This window comes from Oncorhynchus masou, chromosome 9 (assembly GCF_036934945.1).
Source record: "Oncorhynchus masou masou isolate Uvic2021 chromosome 9, UVic_Omas_1.1, whole genome shotgun sequence".
NCBI lineage: Eukaryota > Metazoa > Chordata > Actinopteri > Salmoniformes > Salmonidae > Oncorhynchus > Oncorhynchus masou.
Window position 1 is genome coordinate 65,649,902 of NC_088220.1, and position 14,214 is coordinate 65,664,115.

At 41.1% G+C, this 14,214-nt stretch overlaps 1 protein-coding gene and 1 long non-coding RNA gene across 5 annotated transcripts in view; both read right to left on the reverse strand.

Annotated features, from left to right (window-relative positions):
* LOC135546488 (protein turtle homolog B-like) overlaps positions 1-14,214 on the reverse strand; it is a 73,209-nt gene that overhangs the window by 39,378 nt on the left and 19,617 nt on the right. For all 4 annotated transcript variants that reach the window (XM_064974955.1, XM_064974954.1, XM_064974956.1 and 1 more), the window contains exon 3: positions 4,339-4,485. In XM_064974955.1, coding sequence (XP_064831027.1) covers positions 4,339-4,485 — 147 coding nt within the window. The remainder of the gene's footprint in view (positions 1-4,338; positions 4,486-14,214) is intronic.
* On the reverse strand, positions 12,112-13,127 carry LOC135546490 (uncharacterized). Its single transcript, XR_010456587.1, has 2 exons — positions 12,827-13,127; positions 12,112-12,630 (listed from the first exon to the last, which is right to left on the reverse strand). It is a non-coding gene; the product is annotated as an uncharacterized LOC135546490 (long non-coding RNA).

A 14,214-nucleotide genomic window follows, 5' to 3' on the forward strand; every position in this document is an offset into this window, starting at 1 on the left:
CCCTCTGGTTTTTGTAGTGATTTACAATGCAAGTGTGCTTTATCGGCAACCATTTTGTGGATTGTGGTGTAGATTATTTTCACTGAACAGGTCTACATCTTTGATTCACATCTATAATGTGGTTTAGATGACCTAACATTAATTTACACTAAGTAGGTGGCAAGCAGGAGGTGGCATTTACTGTGAGCGGAATGGTTGACAGGGGAGTTCTTTCCGCCCATCAGGTACAACACATCAGTACGTAAGTGTCATCAAGTGGGGAACTTGGGAGATGTTCTACAAAAAGTTGAGCATCACAATCTCGCCTTACTTTCCTAATTTTCAAGTCTCCTATATTCATGGATTCAGATGCTTCTGTTTTCACACCACTCCCATCTGTAGACCTTTCCACACGAGCAGATAGGCCTCCTTAGAGCTCCATACCTGCTCACCGACATCTCTCCTTCTCTCTCCTCTCCTCCTCACTCTGATTCTCCTCCTTCCTCTCTTTCTCCCTCATTCCTCGCCATCTCTCTTTCTCCTGCCCCCTGGAAGACTGCTCTTCTGGGATGCACAGTTTAACCGTTTTTCTTTGATTTCCCTTTATGAGTAGATTTCAGACAAAATGAACATTTACAGTACAGAGCCAGCCAGAGTGGGTGAGAGAGCGTCTTTTCCCTGAGGACTACTACTTACAGCACGAAAGGATCATGATGCATTTTTATTGAATTGCAGCATATATTTAGCCCTTTACTGTTTACTGTACTCTACTTTCCATCCGCAACCCAACAACCATTTTCCCTCAAGGCAACAAGGGATCCCCTTCAGACTATTTGTCTCTGAAGTTACTGCAGCTGTTTGAGTTGACACTCACAATCTCTCACTCACTGTTTCTCTAACTGACGTATTCTCTCACTCTATCCAAAAGCTGCTGATTTATTAGCATACTGTTAACTGATACTAAACTAAGAAGGGAGGAGAGGGTGAGAGGAGGAGTGGAGGAGAGGAGAGGCACCACAGTGGCCTCTCTGTCTTTCGGGCACAAGTTCTTGCCATCTGACACCTGCCACTGAGTGGGCATGAATCCTCTCTCCGTTTGGCAGGAAGTAGAGGGCTGCAAACAGGAAGTCAAAGCAAGGAGTGTATCATATGTAGATTCCACTGGCCCCAGGAAATGGCTGCCTTTAGTGTCTGTGATGAAGCCTGGCCAGGAGAGCACCTGCCTTCCCAACAGAGTTCCTTTGAGGGGACATACAGCCACGATGAGGCCTCTGAATGTCAATTCAACACACAGATGTCTCAAAACAAGCACAAACACTGCCAGCCATTTTGCTCTGGCTCTTTCAGTATACATGAGAGCTTGGCTTCAGGTTCAGCCCCAACAGTCCCCAATTGGGAAAACAAGGCATTACCCTTATGTCCTGCACCTTTGCTCTTACACTGCTGTAAACAAAGTATGGACAAACAAAATATTTTAGATTTGTTTTATATGAACTCAGACACCAAAAACGGGTTTCAACACACAGGATAAAGACACATCAAACATATTATCCAGACAACTCACTGATAGTGTAAGGGACTGGGAGTAGGAGAGGTGGAGAGCATAGGCGAGTGAGTGAGCGAGTGAGTGAGTGAGTGAGTTGAGCGTGAACACTGATGTGGCCGGCCATAGAGATGCAGTGTGCCCGCCCAACTTTCACAGAAAGCCATTCAAACCAAACACACAGATGTTCCCACACTCGCTCCAGCCCCCCCAGAGGCTCCGCAGGTGACACTCCCTGGCAGGGCAACCGCGAGTGTAACTCAGCAGATAGAGAACTCATTTAGCCACAGCCAAACGTAAACGCACCCTTACACACATGCAATGATCACACACACAAATACACAGTGTGTAGATGCAAGCTTGCACACACTGACACATTGGTAGTCTCCCTCTTCTTAATCACTACCTTTTCAGTTTCGTAGTGACCATTAGGTTTACAGTGAATATATGTTGAACCTCATCCAATGTCAAGTATACTGTATATGCATATACTATCAGTTACAGATTAGAAAGTTCATGATGAGAATATGAATGAGCCTCACACAGACAGTGAGCATAAGTTCACACACCAAAGATATATTTTGAGTGTGTGAACCTGACAGTATAAACTGCAAACTGTCACACTAATAATATCTTCGGTCCTTGTGAGGTGTCTATCTGGAGGGGGAAGAAACTGTTTAATGTTAAAAAATGACAAAGGAAACCACTGCATTTGATCGTATGGAGAAATAACTACCCACCTCTATCCATTCGGAGGGCGGCCAAATGGGAGATGTATTGTATCTCAATAACACCAGCAGAGACCAAAATAATTGGAATGGACAGATATGCTGCAGCTACAATTTAGCATCCGCGGCCCTGCAAACTGAATTAAATATGGCAACGTGGAATTCAATTCCATTACATTTCTCCAAGACAAGTATTTTTTATTGTCTATTATAAGATCTGGCAAAATTAATACAATCAGAACACATCAGAAACTACGAATATAAAACCGATTTGGTTTTCAGAAGATAAAATAGTAAAGATCATGGGCATCATTGTAACTTGACTCTAGATGGTCTTGAACAGAGCCATGCATTTAGAGAGTTGGGACATTGAAGTTTTGGTATCATACTTCAACATTCTATGACAGCCATGTTAGCACCCCATTAACATTACATGGAGAATATTTGAATAATGCTATATTTAAAAAAAATTTTATTTCACCTTTATTTAACCAGGTAGGCTAGTTGAGAACAAGTTCTCATTTGCAACTGCGACCTGGCCAAGATAAAGCATAGCAGTGTGAACAGACAACACAGAGTTACACATGGAGTAAACAATTAACAAGTCAATAACACAGTAGGGGAAAAAAAGGAAAAAAGGGAGTCTATATACATTGTGTGCAAAAGGCATGAGGAGGTAGGCGAATAATTACAATTTAGCAGATTAACACTGGAGTGATAAATGATCACATGGTCATGTACAGGTAGAGATATAGGTGTGCAAAAGAGCAGAAAAGTAAATAAATAAAAACAGTATGGGGATGAGGTAGGTAAAATTGGGTGGGCTATTTACCGATAGGCTATGTACAGCTGCAGCGATCGGTTAGCTGCTCAGATAGCAGATGTTTGAAGTTGGTGAGGGAGATAAAAGTCTCCAACTTCAGCGATTTTTGCAATTCGTTCCAGTCACAGGCAGCAGAGAACTGGAACGAAAGGCAGCCAAATAAGGTGTTGGCTTTAGGGATGATCAGTGAGATACACCTGCTGGAGCGCGTGCTACGGGTGGGTGTTGCCATCGTGACCAATGAACTGAGATAAGGCGGAGCTTTACCTAGCATGGACTTGTAGACGACCTGGAGCCAGTGGGTCTGGCGACGAATATGTAGCGAGGGCCAGCCGACTAGAGCATACAGGTCGCAGTGGTGGGTGGTATAAGGTGCTTTAGTGACAAAACGGATGGCACTGTGACCATGTATTTATAACTGAATGTCTACAATTAGAACATTATTCAACCTTCTAAAAGTCCCAACTGTATAAATACATGGTTCTGGTCTTGAACAATGTACTGGAACACATTACATAGATAGAAGAAGCTAGCTGCTAACCCAATGGGACCTTTCTGGGAAGTGCAAACATGCAGATTATTTTCCCGTCTGGTCATCAATTTGATTGCTCCCAGACTATCCCTGCTGGAACTGTGTCAAACAGGCCACAATCAATTCCCCTTCTCACTAGTTTCTCATCCCCTTATCCCCAAGGCAATCTGAAATGTGTCTGTCTGTGTGATGTTCTTGAAAAGGCATTATCTAAAAGAATACCTAATTGCCACTCATCATAGCTTTGGCATCTGAGAATAAACATAGACAGATTGACTACAGGGAAATGGCCATAAATCAGACAAATGATTGTACAGTACCACATACAATTAGTAAAAAGCCAAACATCGGACTGGACAAGTGATAAAACAAATCAGCAGTCACACAGTAAATCTGAAATCTCAGACAGACAAGTCATTGTCACCTCTACTGTATCTGACTGTCGAGTCAGAGAGAAGGAATGTTCTGACAAAATATTCAGAATGTAGTTAGCTATAATAAAGCTATCTGAGGTAAAACAATGAAAACTGTGGCAGTTTAGAATGTTAGCAAGCTATGAGGTGAACATTGTCATGAATCACTCGAGCACACACATTTGATGAGATGACACTGTAGAAACCCATTCTCCATATTTGGTCATTCTCCATATTGGGCACCCTATTCCCTATATAGTGCACTACTTTTGACCAGAGCCCTATGGGCCCTGCTATTTGGGATGCAGCCAGCAACTCACCATTGACTGTGAGCTGCACCCAGCTGCCATTGTGGAAGGTGTTGTACTGCTGCTCCAACATGAGGACCCTACACTCGTACCAGCCCTGGTCTTCTGAGCGCACTGGGTCGATCTGAAGAGACGCCTTCCCATGCAGGCTGGCTCTACCTGGGGTGGGAGAGAAGAACACAGGTAGGGTCAGGAGTCAGGACCATAGAATTTGAGTTGATCCGAATGGTACACCCAACATTGCCACCAGTGTACCCAAAGAGCACCATGAATCAGTGTGATGCGCATATCTAAACATGGATGACGCTTACACAGCTCTTTCACTATTCCACTGACTGTTCAATTAATTAAATGACACTAGAGTATCACACCCCCAACACACACCAGCATACTGACATTGCGCTGACACAGACATCAAACAGCTGGCAAATACGTAGCTGCTCTGCCAACAGCATCTTCTCTGTGTCTCTGAGCAGGTTCATTTGGTAAGACAGTGGCCTTAGATTGTGCTGTTAGATACCCCCTAACCTATCCAGTTTGATTACAGATGGCTTCAATATAAAGAACGCTAATGTGAATGACCAAGGTCAGGGGGATTTGATTTGACCCAATATTAAAATGATTTGATTTGAATTTGAGCTGTTCCCAATCCATACTACTTCACAACCTCTCACAATAAACAAACTACCAGCAGAACCTGGCCAGAAGAGAGCTGCCTTCCAGTATTAGGATTAATAGATAACATTACCTGGAGGTCAATATCTCTTGCTCTCTCTCGTCTAGAAGCTTCCCAGCTAAGGTTCTCCTCTCCTCTCCATCTCTTACTCTCTCTATATATCTTTTTTTTCTTTCTTTCTCTTGCCCCCACCCCACCCCACCCCCAACTCTCTGTCTCTCCCCAGCCAGTGTTGTCATGTTTGCAGTTTTCCCACCAAATTGGGCTACCTTGAAAATGATGTTGTGGATGAAAATCTATTGGTCATGGGTTGCGGGTTTTTGGGCTATTTCTAACATGCTGACTAGACTTGGCCATTGTGCACATGTTGATTGTGTCCATCCACACCAGACGCGATCAGGACACGCAGGTTGAAATATCAAAACGAACTCTGAACCAACTATATTCATTTGGGGACAGATTATGGCAATTTAGATAATTTGCTTGCTGTTGCTTGCTTGCTAATTTGTCCTGGGATATAAACATTGGGTTGTTATTTTACCTGAAATGCGTTATATGGAGCTTGACAGGGTTGGGGAGTAACCGATTACATGTAATCTGTTACATATAATGCATTACAAAAACAATAACTGTAAGCCATTACAATACCAGCAAAAACATTTTTAAAAGTAGATAATTAATTCTAGGATTACTTTCAAATATAGAAGGGATAGTTTCAGAATATTATTTTTCCTTTCATATTAACGTCAATCATATAATTAACTGAAAAAGTACCTATTTGATCTTACCGCCTGAGCAACATACACGGTCACAAAAGAAAAAGGTATGGCGCGACAACACAGTGCATTACCCTAACCCAACGCAGTACATTACCCTAACCCAACGCAGTGCATTACCCTAACCCAATGCAGTGCATTACCCTAACCCGACGAAGTGCGTTACCCTAACCCAACACAGTGCATTACCCTAACCCAACGCAGTGTATTACCCTAAACCAGCGCAGTGCATTACCCTAACCCGATGCAGTGCATTACCCTAACCTGACGCAGTGCATTACCCTGACCCGACGCAGTGCATTACCCTAATCCGCCACAGTGCATTACCCTAATCCGCCGCAGTGCATTACGCTAACCCAACACAGTGCATTACCCTAACCCAACACAGTGCATTACCCTAACCCACCGCGGTGCATTACCCTAACCCAACGCAGTGCATTACCCTAACCCAACGCAGTGCATTACCCTAACCCAACGCGGTGCATTACCCTAACCCAACGCGGTGCATTACCCTAACCCAACGCAGTACATTTTTTTGGGATGGCATTCCAAAGAACAACGTGTTTAGAGAAGAAAAGGGCAGTAATGTAACAGTTCAATGCAAACTATGTTTGCCCACGGTAAAGCTGCTGCGACATCCAGAGACTCGACTTCGAACCTGAAGAAACACTTGGACATAAGGATGACGATTGGCAGGTGTGGATCGTTAGCTTGCTTAGCTCGCTAGTCTCTAGAGACAGACAGGTTTTCTTCACAATGTTACCAATCTTCCGGTATAGGTCGGAGATTTCAGAGAGTACTAGCTAGCTACTTAGTCAGATTTCTAGCTAGCTAGCCTGTTTAGTTTTCTAATTTGCTTGCCAACTCTCCTACACTATCTAGGTGTTATGCTGCTCACTTAAGGTTGCTCTGTCGGTTGCTAGCTGCTGTAGTTAACAATATATAATAGCAAGTATGATATTGTGCTAATTTGTTAACAATTTAATTAAATCTATTTTAACTAAGACAAATCAGTTGTAGATAGTTAGGTGAAATTCACTGGTCTACATAGCCTAGCTAGCTCGCTAAATCAAAAGTACAAAAAAAAAACATTTTGAAAGCTAACGTTAGTTGCACTCTGTAACCCAACATTACAAGATGCTCACTGTCAGGGTTGTTGCTAACTTAGATAGCTAGCTAGCTATGGTTTCAGAGTACCATGCTACCCTAATCAATAAAGCCACACTGCAGTTTTCCTGCTGTTGAATTGTTTTTCAACCCAAATAAATATTTGAGTATTTCTATACAAACAATATTAACCACCATAGACATCATTGCATTCACAGCTTTGTCCATGTGTGAGTGGTTACATGTTCCAACCCCAGCCCTGTGTTTATCAGACAGGGGCAGGCTATAGAGAGTGAAACATAAGTTTCAAAAGGGTGGACAAAAGTTGGGTAAAGCTACAATCCTTAATTGAAACAATAACAAGGTTCTCACTCCACTGTTATTTTACTTATACTGTATTGTCATAATTAAGTGATTGCATTTAGTTTTTTCATAGGATGCATAACAATCAATGGAAGAACCTGAGCAGGAAAAGGCAACCAGATGACATGGAGGAGTGGAGAGATGCACAGCCATCTACAGATGGCCAAAAAGGGACATCTTGTACACCATTGAAACAAGCAAAACTATAACCAGGAAGACCACACACCTAACAAAGCCAGGTTAATCACTGGGTATTTGACTTCATCGTAGAGGATGTGAAACCCTTTTCACTAGAAGAGGTGCCTTCATTCCCCCAAGCTAGTAGAAGGAATCAGTGGTGGGAGTTGTGTAGAGAGACTTTGATGCATCAGATAGAAAGGGAATTTGAGTCCATGAAATAAGCTCTCTCCACCAAACTCCAGAGCATGAAGTTAGTCTGCACCACAGCAGCAGTGATGTAAAGTAAAAAATCTTTAAAGTACTACTTAAGTAGTTTTGGGGGTATCTGTACTTGACTTTACTATTTATATTTTTGCCAACTTTTACTAAAATTCATCCCTAAAGAAAATAATGTACTTTTACTCCATACATTTTCTCTGACAACCAAAAGTACTCATTACATTTTGACACGAAAATGGTCCAATTCACACACTTATCAAAAGAACATCCCTGGTCACCCCCTACTGCCTCTGATCTGGCAGACTCACTAAACACAAATGCTTCGTAAGTCAATTGTCTGAGTGTTGGAGTGTGTCCCTGGTTATGCGTCAATAAAAAAAAATGATGCTGTCTGGTTTGCTTAATATAAGGAATTTTAAATGGATTATACTTTACTTTTGATACTTAAGTGCAGAACATTTTACCAATTCCATTTACTTTTTATACTTAAATATATTTAAAACCAAATACTTTTAGACTTTTACTCAAGTAGTATTTTACTGGGTCACTTTTACTTGAGTCATTTTCTATGAAGGTATCTTTACTTTTACTCAAGTATGACAATTGAGTACTTTTTCCACCCCTGCACAGCAGACATCTGGTCTGCCCATAACAGATGCTTCTTCGGCCTGACATGCCCCTGGATCGAGGAGGACACCTTGGAGAGGGAGTCAGCTGCTTTGGCTTGTGCAAGACTGAGAGGACGTCATACCTACAGTATGATGTGATTACTGCGACTTACAGTAGTGAGTGCATACATTTTCATACTTTTTTGTACTGGTGCCCTGTGGGATAAGTGTTCAGCACCATCCATGTTGCTGTGTTACTTAAGCCCTTACTTATACCTGGTTTTAACATGTATCCTTTGTCCTGCACATTGTGTTTCAGCCCACATTTTTAGACGGGTGTACATGATTAAAAGACGCATTGGGGTCTGACTGTGATCAGATCTTATAGGTGTAAATGGACAAGATCAGGATGCAGGACACATGTTAGAAGCAGGTATACAGGGCTTAAATCAAACCAAATCAAATTTTATTTGTCACGAGTTTAGCGAAAAGCTTGTGCTTATAGTTCCGACAATGCAGTAATATCTAACAAGTAATCTAACAATTTCACAACTGCCTTATACACACACAAGTGTAAAGGAATGAATAAGAATGTGTACATAAAAATATGGATGAGTGATGGCCGAATACATTTTTAAGTGTTTGTAAAATTGAACGTCTCTTTTCTGGATTTGGATTATTAGCGGGTATCGGCCTAATCCTGCTCTGCATGCATTATTTGGTGTTTTACGATGTACACTGAGGATATTTTTTTGCAGAATTCTGCATGCAGTCTCAATTTGATGTTTGTCCCATTTTGTGAATTATTGGCTGGGGAGCGGACCGTAGACCTCACAACCATAAAGGACAATGGGTGTCACATCTGCCCCCCCAGGGCTTGCGGGCGCCAGGCTGCCCTACATCACTCACTCCTATCATCTATTATGCACACCTGCCTTCCCTTGTCACGCGCATCAGCGATATTGGACTCACCTGGACTCACTCATCTGTTTATTACCTCCTCTATATTTCTCAGTTCCCTTGCTCTGTTCCCCGCTGCTGCATTAAATGTTTTTTTGTCTTTGTTACCTGTTTGCTGACGCTGTTCCTGTCTCGTTACATGTCCGTTATTTATTAAATGTTTTACTCCCCGTACCTGCTTTGTATCTCCAGCGTCATTTCATGTGACAATGGGTTCTTTAACTGATGTTTTGGTCGAGGTATGTGTGTGTGTGTATATATATATATATATATATATATATTTTTTTTTTGTCTAGATGGAATTTGTATTCTTCTTCCTGGAAACTTTTTTGTTTTACTGAGATGTACTGTTAGGGCCCAGGTCTGACAGAATCTGTGCAGAAGATCTAGGTGCTGCTGTAGGCCCTCCTTGGTTGGGGACAGAAACACCAGATCATCAGCAAACAGTGGACATTTGACTTCAGATTCTAGTAGGGTGAGGCCGAGTGCTGGAGACTGTTCTAGTGCCCTCGCCAATTCGTTGATATAAATGTTGAAGAGGGTGGGGTTTATGATGCATCCCTGTCTCACCCCCCAGCCCCACTTGTTGGTTGTGTACATGGATTTTATAATGTTGTATGTTTTTTCCTCAACACCACTTTCCATCAATTTGTATAGCAGACCCTCAAGCCAAATTGAGTCTAAAGATTTTTTTAAATCAACATAGCATGAGAAGACTTTGCCTTTGTTTTGGCTTATTTGTCAATTAGGGTGTGCAGGGTGAATATGTGGTCTGTCATACGGTAATTTGGTAAAAAGCCAATTTGACATTTGCTCAATACATTGTTTTTGTCTGCTGTTAATGATAATGCAGAGAATTTTCCCAAGGTTGCTATTAACGCATATCCCCCGGTAGTTATTGGGGTCAAATTTGTCTCCACTTTTGTGGATTGGGGTGATCAATCCTTGGTTCCAAATATTTGGAAAGATGCCAGAGCTGAGGATGTTAAAAAGTTTAAATATAGGCAATTGGAATTTGTGGTCTGTATATTTGATCATTTAATTTAGGATACCATCACCACAGACTTTTTTGGGTTGGAGGGTTTGTATTTTGTCCTGTAGTTCATTCAATGTAATTGGAGAATCCCGTGGGGTCTGGTAGTCTTTAATAGTTGATTCTAATATGCCCACATTTTTGTTTTTGCCTTAGCACTGCACAGCTGAGTCAAATGATCAACTCATCATCAAGCTCCAAGTGGTATTTATGTATTCATTTGTGATGCTATCCTTGATATGATCCTGTTATTGTCACATGCACATATGTGTGCAGTGCACATGCATCTATAAATCCAATGTTATCATGATTTGTTATCAGGGATATTATACTTCAGTACTCCACAATGACCTGGTGATGTAAAAGTCTAATAATTACATTGTCTTCCACATTCCTACAGAAACCTTGTAACTGGAGATTCCTTCAAAACGATTGCCTACAGTTAACGTATAGGCACTGCAAGGTTGGGTGACCAGGGCCATCTGGGACTGCCTCATGGAGGAATTCAGGTGTGTGAAGGCAACCTGTGTCCTGGATAACTTCATGAGGATGGACACGAGAACCGGGAGGGGATCTGCAGCTTGCCGCCGTGTGCCAGAGGAGAAATATATCTGTAGCTCCTTCCACGTTCAAGGAATAGGCAAGAGGGCCAACCATGGAGAATAGTAAGACACTTCATTATTTCTAAAACTATAGACTATATTGTTTGTCCTGGTGTGCCCGTTCATGATTTTTAGCATAAAGTACTATGCAGCCACTTAGTGTGGTGCAGACACCAGGCGAGGCCACACACACAGATTCCTGTTAGAACACTGTCTCTTTAAATACCTTATTTTCTCAATAACAGTATCTCTCCTTCACTTCATCCCGCTCTCCTATTCTCCCTAAATCCTCTAGGTTATATCAGCTATGTCGGTGAACCCCTCCCGCATCTGAACTGGCTACATAGAGGGCACAGCATGATCAGAGGTGAGCGGTCACTTGGTCAGGTCAGAAGGAAGTATTATTAAAGAGATGCTTTACATTGAAATACAGATAGAGATGCAGTAGTCCGAGTTAATGATCCAAGGTCAGTTTTGCATGTCAACTCCTGATGATTATGATGACTAACAATGTTAGAATAAAAATAAAAACAAGGCTTAAACATGCTCTTTCTCATCTGCAGATGTTTTGATGAGAGGATGCCAACACCGAGTCCCATCATTGCCACCTCACCCACTCTTAAGATAATAGTGTCTCTAGTCAGCCCAAATGTTATGTAATAGTGATGAACTGAGAGAATATTTGGGTAGCACTGATTCATTAATCATATGCTGCCTTCCCTGCTCCTATGTTCTTACCTCTTGCCACCTCTTTCTTCCTCTGTTTTTATAATGCACAACAGATGTGCATTGAAGTACAGATTGAACTTGTATGTATAATATTTATAATGCATGTATTTATAACACTTGGATAATGAACTTCTTTCAATAAAGTGTTTCACATTCTCTACTGGTTGAAATTAAGTATCATTTGATGAAATACTACACATATCCTGTGTTTATCAGATCAATGCAGATGAAGGGCATTAGATATTGAGATTAACCGGATTTAGAGTATTTGCATGATGCATAGGATTTGTAGTGTATGGTTATTAAAATTCTATTTCTGTATATTAATTACAAATCAGACTTTAACTAGTTAAATCCTGTTTCTAGTCTATTAGTTACAATGTGTAACCATTGATGTCCCAGGATCAAGATTGGTAAACACTGTTGAAGTGTATAATTGTAATACATACATACAGACACAGCATCATTCAAAGACTGGAATTTCATACTCCTAGTACTGGATATGACTGAAAATTAACCTCAAAGACATTCATACCTGAACTGCACCTTTATTTGCCAAGGTAGAGTACATGATCAGTGAATATATTAAATGTACAGGCTACAATGTGGGGATCTCATGCATGGTAATAACTTGTCTACGACTTGCATCCTTGGCACAAAGTTATATTATATTCTACTCAATCCATAGGCTTCATTAATGTCGTTCAGACTGTTTTAAATTTGATACAACTGGCTATGATAGCGAAGGTTCATAGCTAGGTTCTGAACTAATATGTATGCCAAACGTTTGGGTCCATACACCGATCGGCTTGAACGCTAATGTTAGCTACACATCCATAGGCATACAGGTATTGTTATCCTCCACTGCACAATAAGCAAGAACATAGCTAACTACGCTATTTCATCCATCTGCATTGCATGGCAAATATCAGCAAGGCAAGCTTACACAATTGTACACTCAATTTGCAGTAAATGCTTTAGCTAGCTAGATTCTTTACATCCACTGTTTCCACAAGACGACAGCATGGCTTGCTGGTTGTTTCAGGAGTCCCTAAAACAAACAACCAGAATTACAATTTCATACTCATGTCACAACACCAATAAAGCTAGTCAGCTAGCTTGCTAAATAGCGATTTTCGTAAATTAACTTTATGATAAAAAAAATATGCATACTCGTTTGCCTCTACATTAACTAACATATTCCTGTCAACTGTACATTATTTTCATGATTCGTTATGACCACTTACATTTGCTTCCATCGTAGTATTTTTGTCAGCCATCTTTGCTGAAGAAAGTCTCCAACCTTGGGTCGCATAGCATCAAATTCGTCATGGGAACCACTCGATATGATTGGTCATCGCCCAGTGTTCGCGCTTGTGATTTGCACAAAGTTAGGTAAAGTTTATCTTTTTCCACTGCCTCCCACGCCAACTTCGCACCGCCCAAAGGTCCCCCGCATTCTTCGCTTCTCACCGCTTTCCTTCAAATGAAATGAATGGGAAGCGGTATTTCACCGCTCGGCAACCTGTGCTAGTGTAGCATTCCGTTCATGCTCGTGACGTGCGCGAGAGGAGAGCGAACAGCATGCGCGCACGTCGTGACATGTAGGTAGTCTTTTTAGATTGTCATTATGGTAACAGCTATTTCCAAACCCTTTTCCATAAAAGATTAAGCACTGGGGAACTACTTTCGCATTACAAGAGCGCATTACATAAATCTGCTTGGAGGTGGTTTAAACTGCATTCTAATGTTGACTGCTTAAAGGAAACGGTATCAAGCGAAGTGCTTTGTGCATGCTCAATTCTTGGGTCTGCCCGAGTGGAAATTTGAGATGTAAATTAAGAAACCCTCGCGTGGTTCGTTTTATGGGGAAAGGTCCTCAATGAAACGGATTTTAGGCTAAATGTGGAGAATTATACATTTGTCTCTGTTGGCCATCAAGTAGCCTATTAATGTATATGCCATTGTAGGCTAACATTTGATCAAATAAATATATTGAAATTACGAAATCACTGGAGTTACTGTAAATCAATTTGTGCCGCGTTTGTAGCCCACCTGGAGCTGGCAAACGAATGGAATAAAAAGCCTGTAACTTCAGTTTGTTGTTGTAGCCTTGTGTTATTATGAACGCATTAGATTGACTTTAACAGTAGTCAGATTAGGCTGCAGGTAAACACTGGCTGTGGTTGAAAAGAATATTCAGTTCATATACATATTATTCACAATTAATTCAGTGATTGAAATTATGACCCCATCCTCAGTAGCCTATTTCAGCAGGAAATTGAGGAAACAAGCATTTACTATTGCGAAATCGCCTCACTATTCATGTTGGATACATCAGTCTGTTAATTTGAACTAAGCAAACTGCTAAATCGTTTACATCTTGCCTACTTCTTGTCTAGGCTACTGTAGCCGTATTGCTTAATCATACCAGTCAAGCGAGTTAAAGCTACATCCATTGATGGAAAATGATCTGGCGAGTTTAATCAGGGCAAAGTATATTTTCTCTTGTCACATATTCATATTCCTTTATTATGTCATGTCATAGCTTGCAATAATTATTATTTTGTAATGGTCGTTACAAGTTACTATGATATTCGTTCTTAATTGTCTCGATAACGTTATGGAAAAAGGG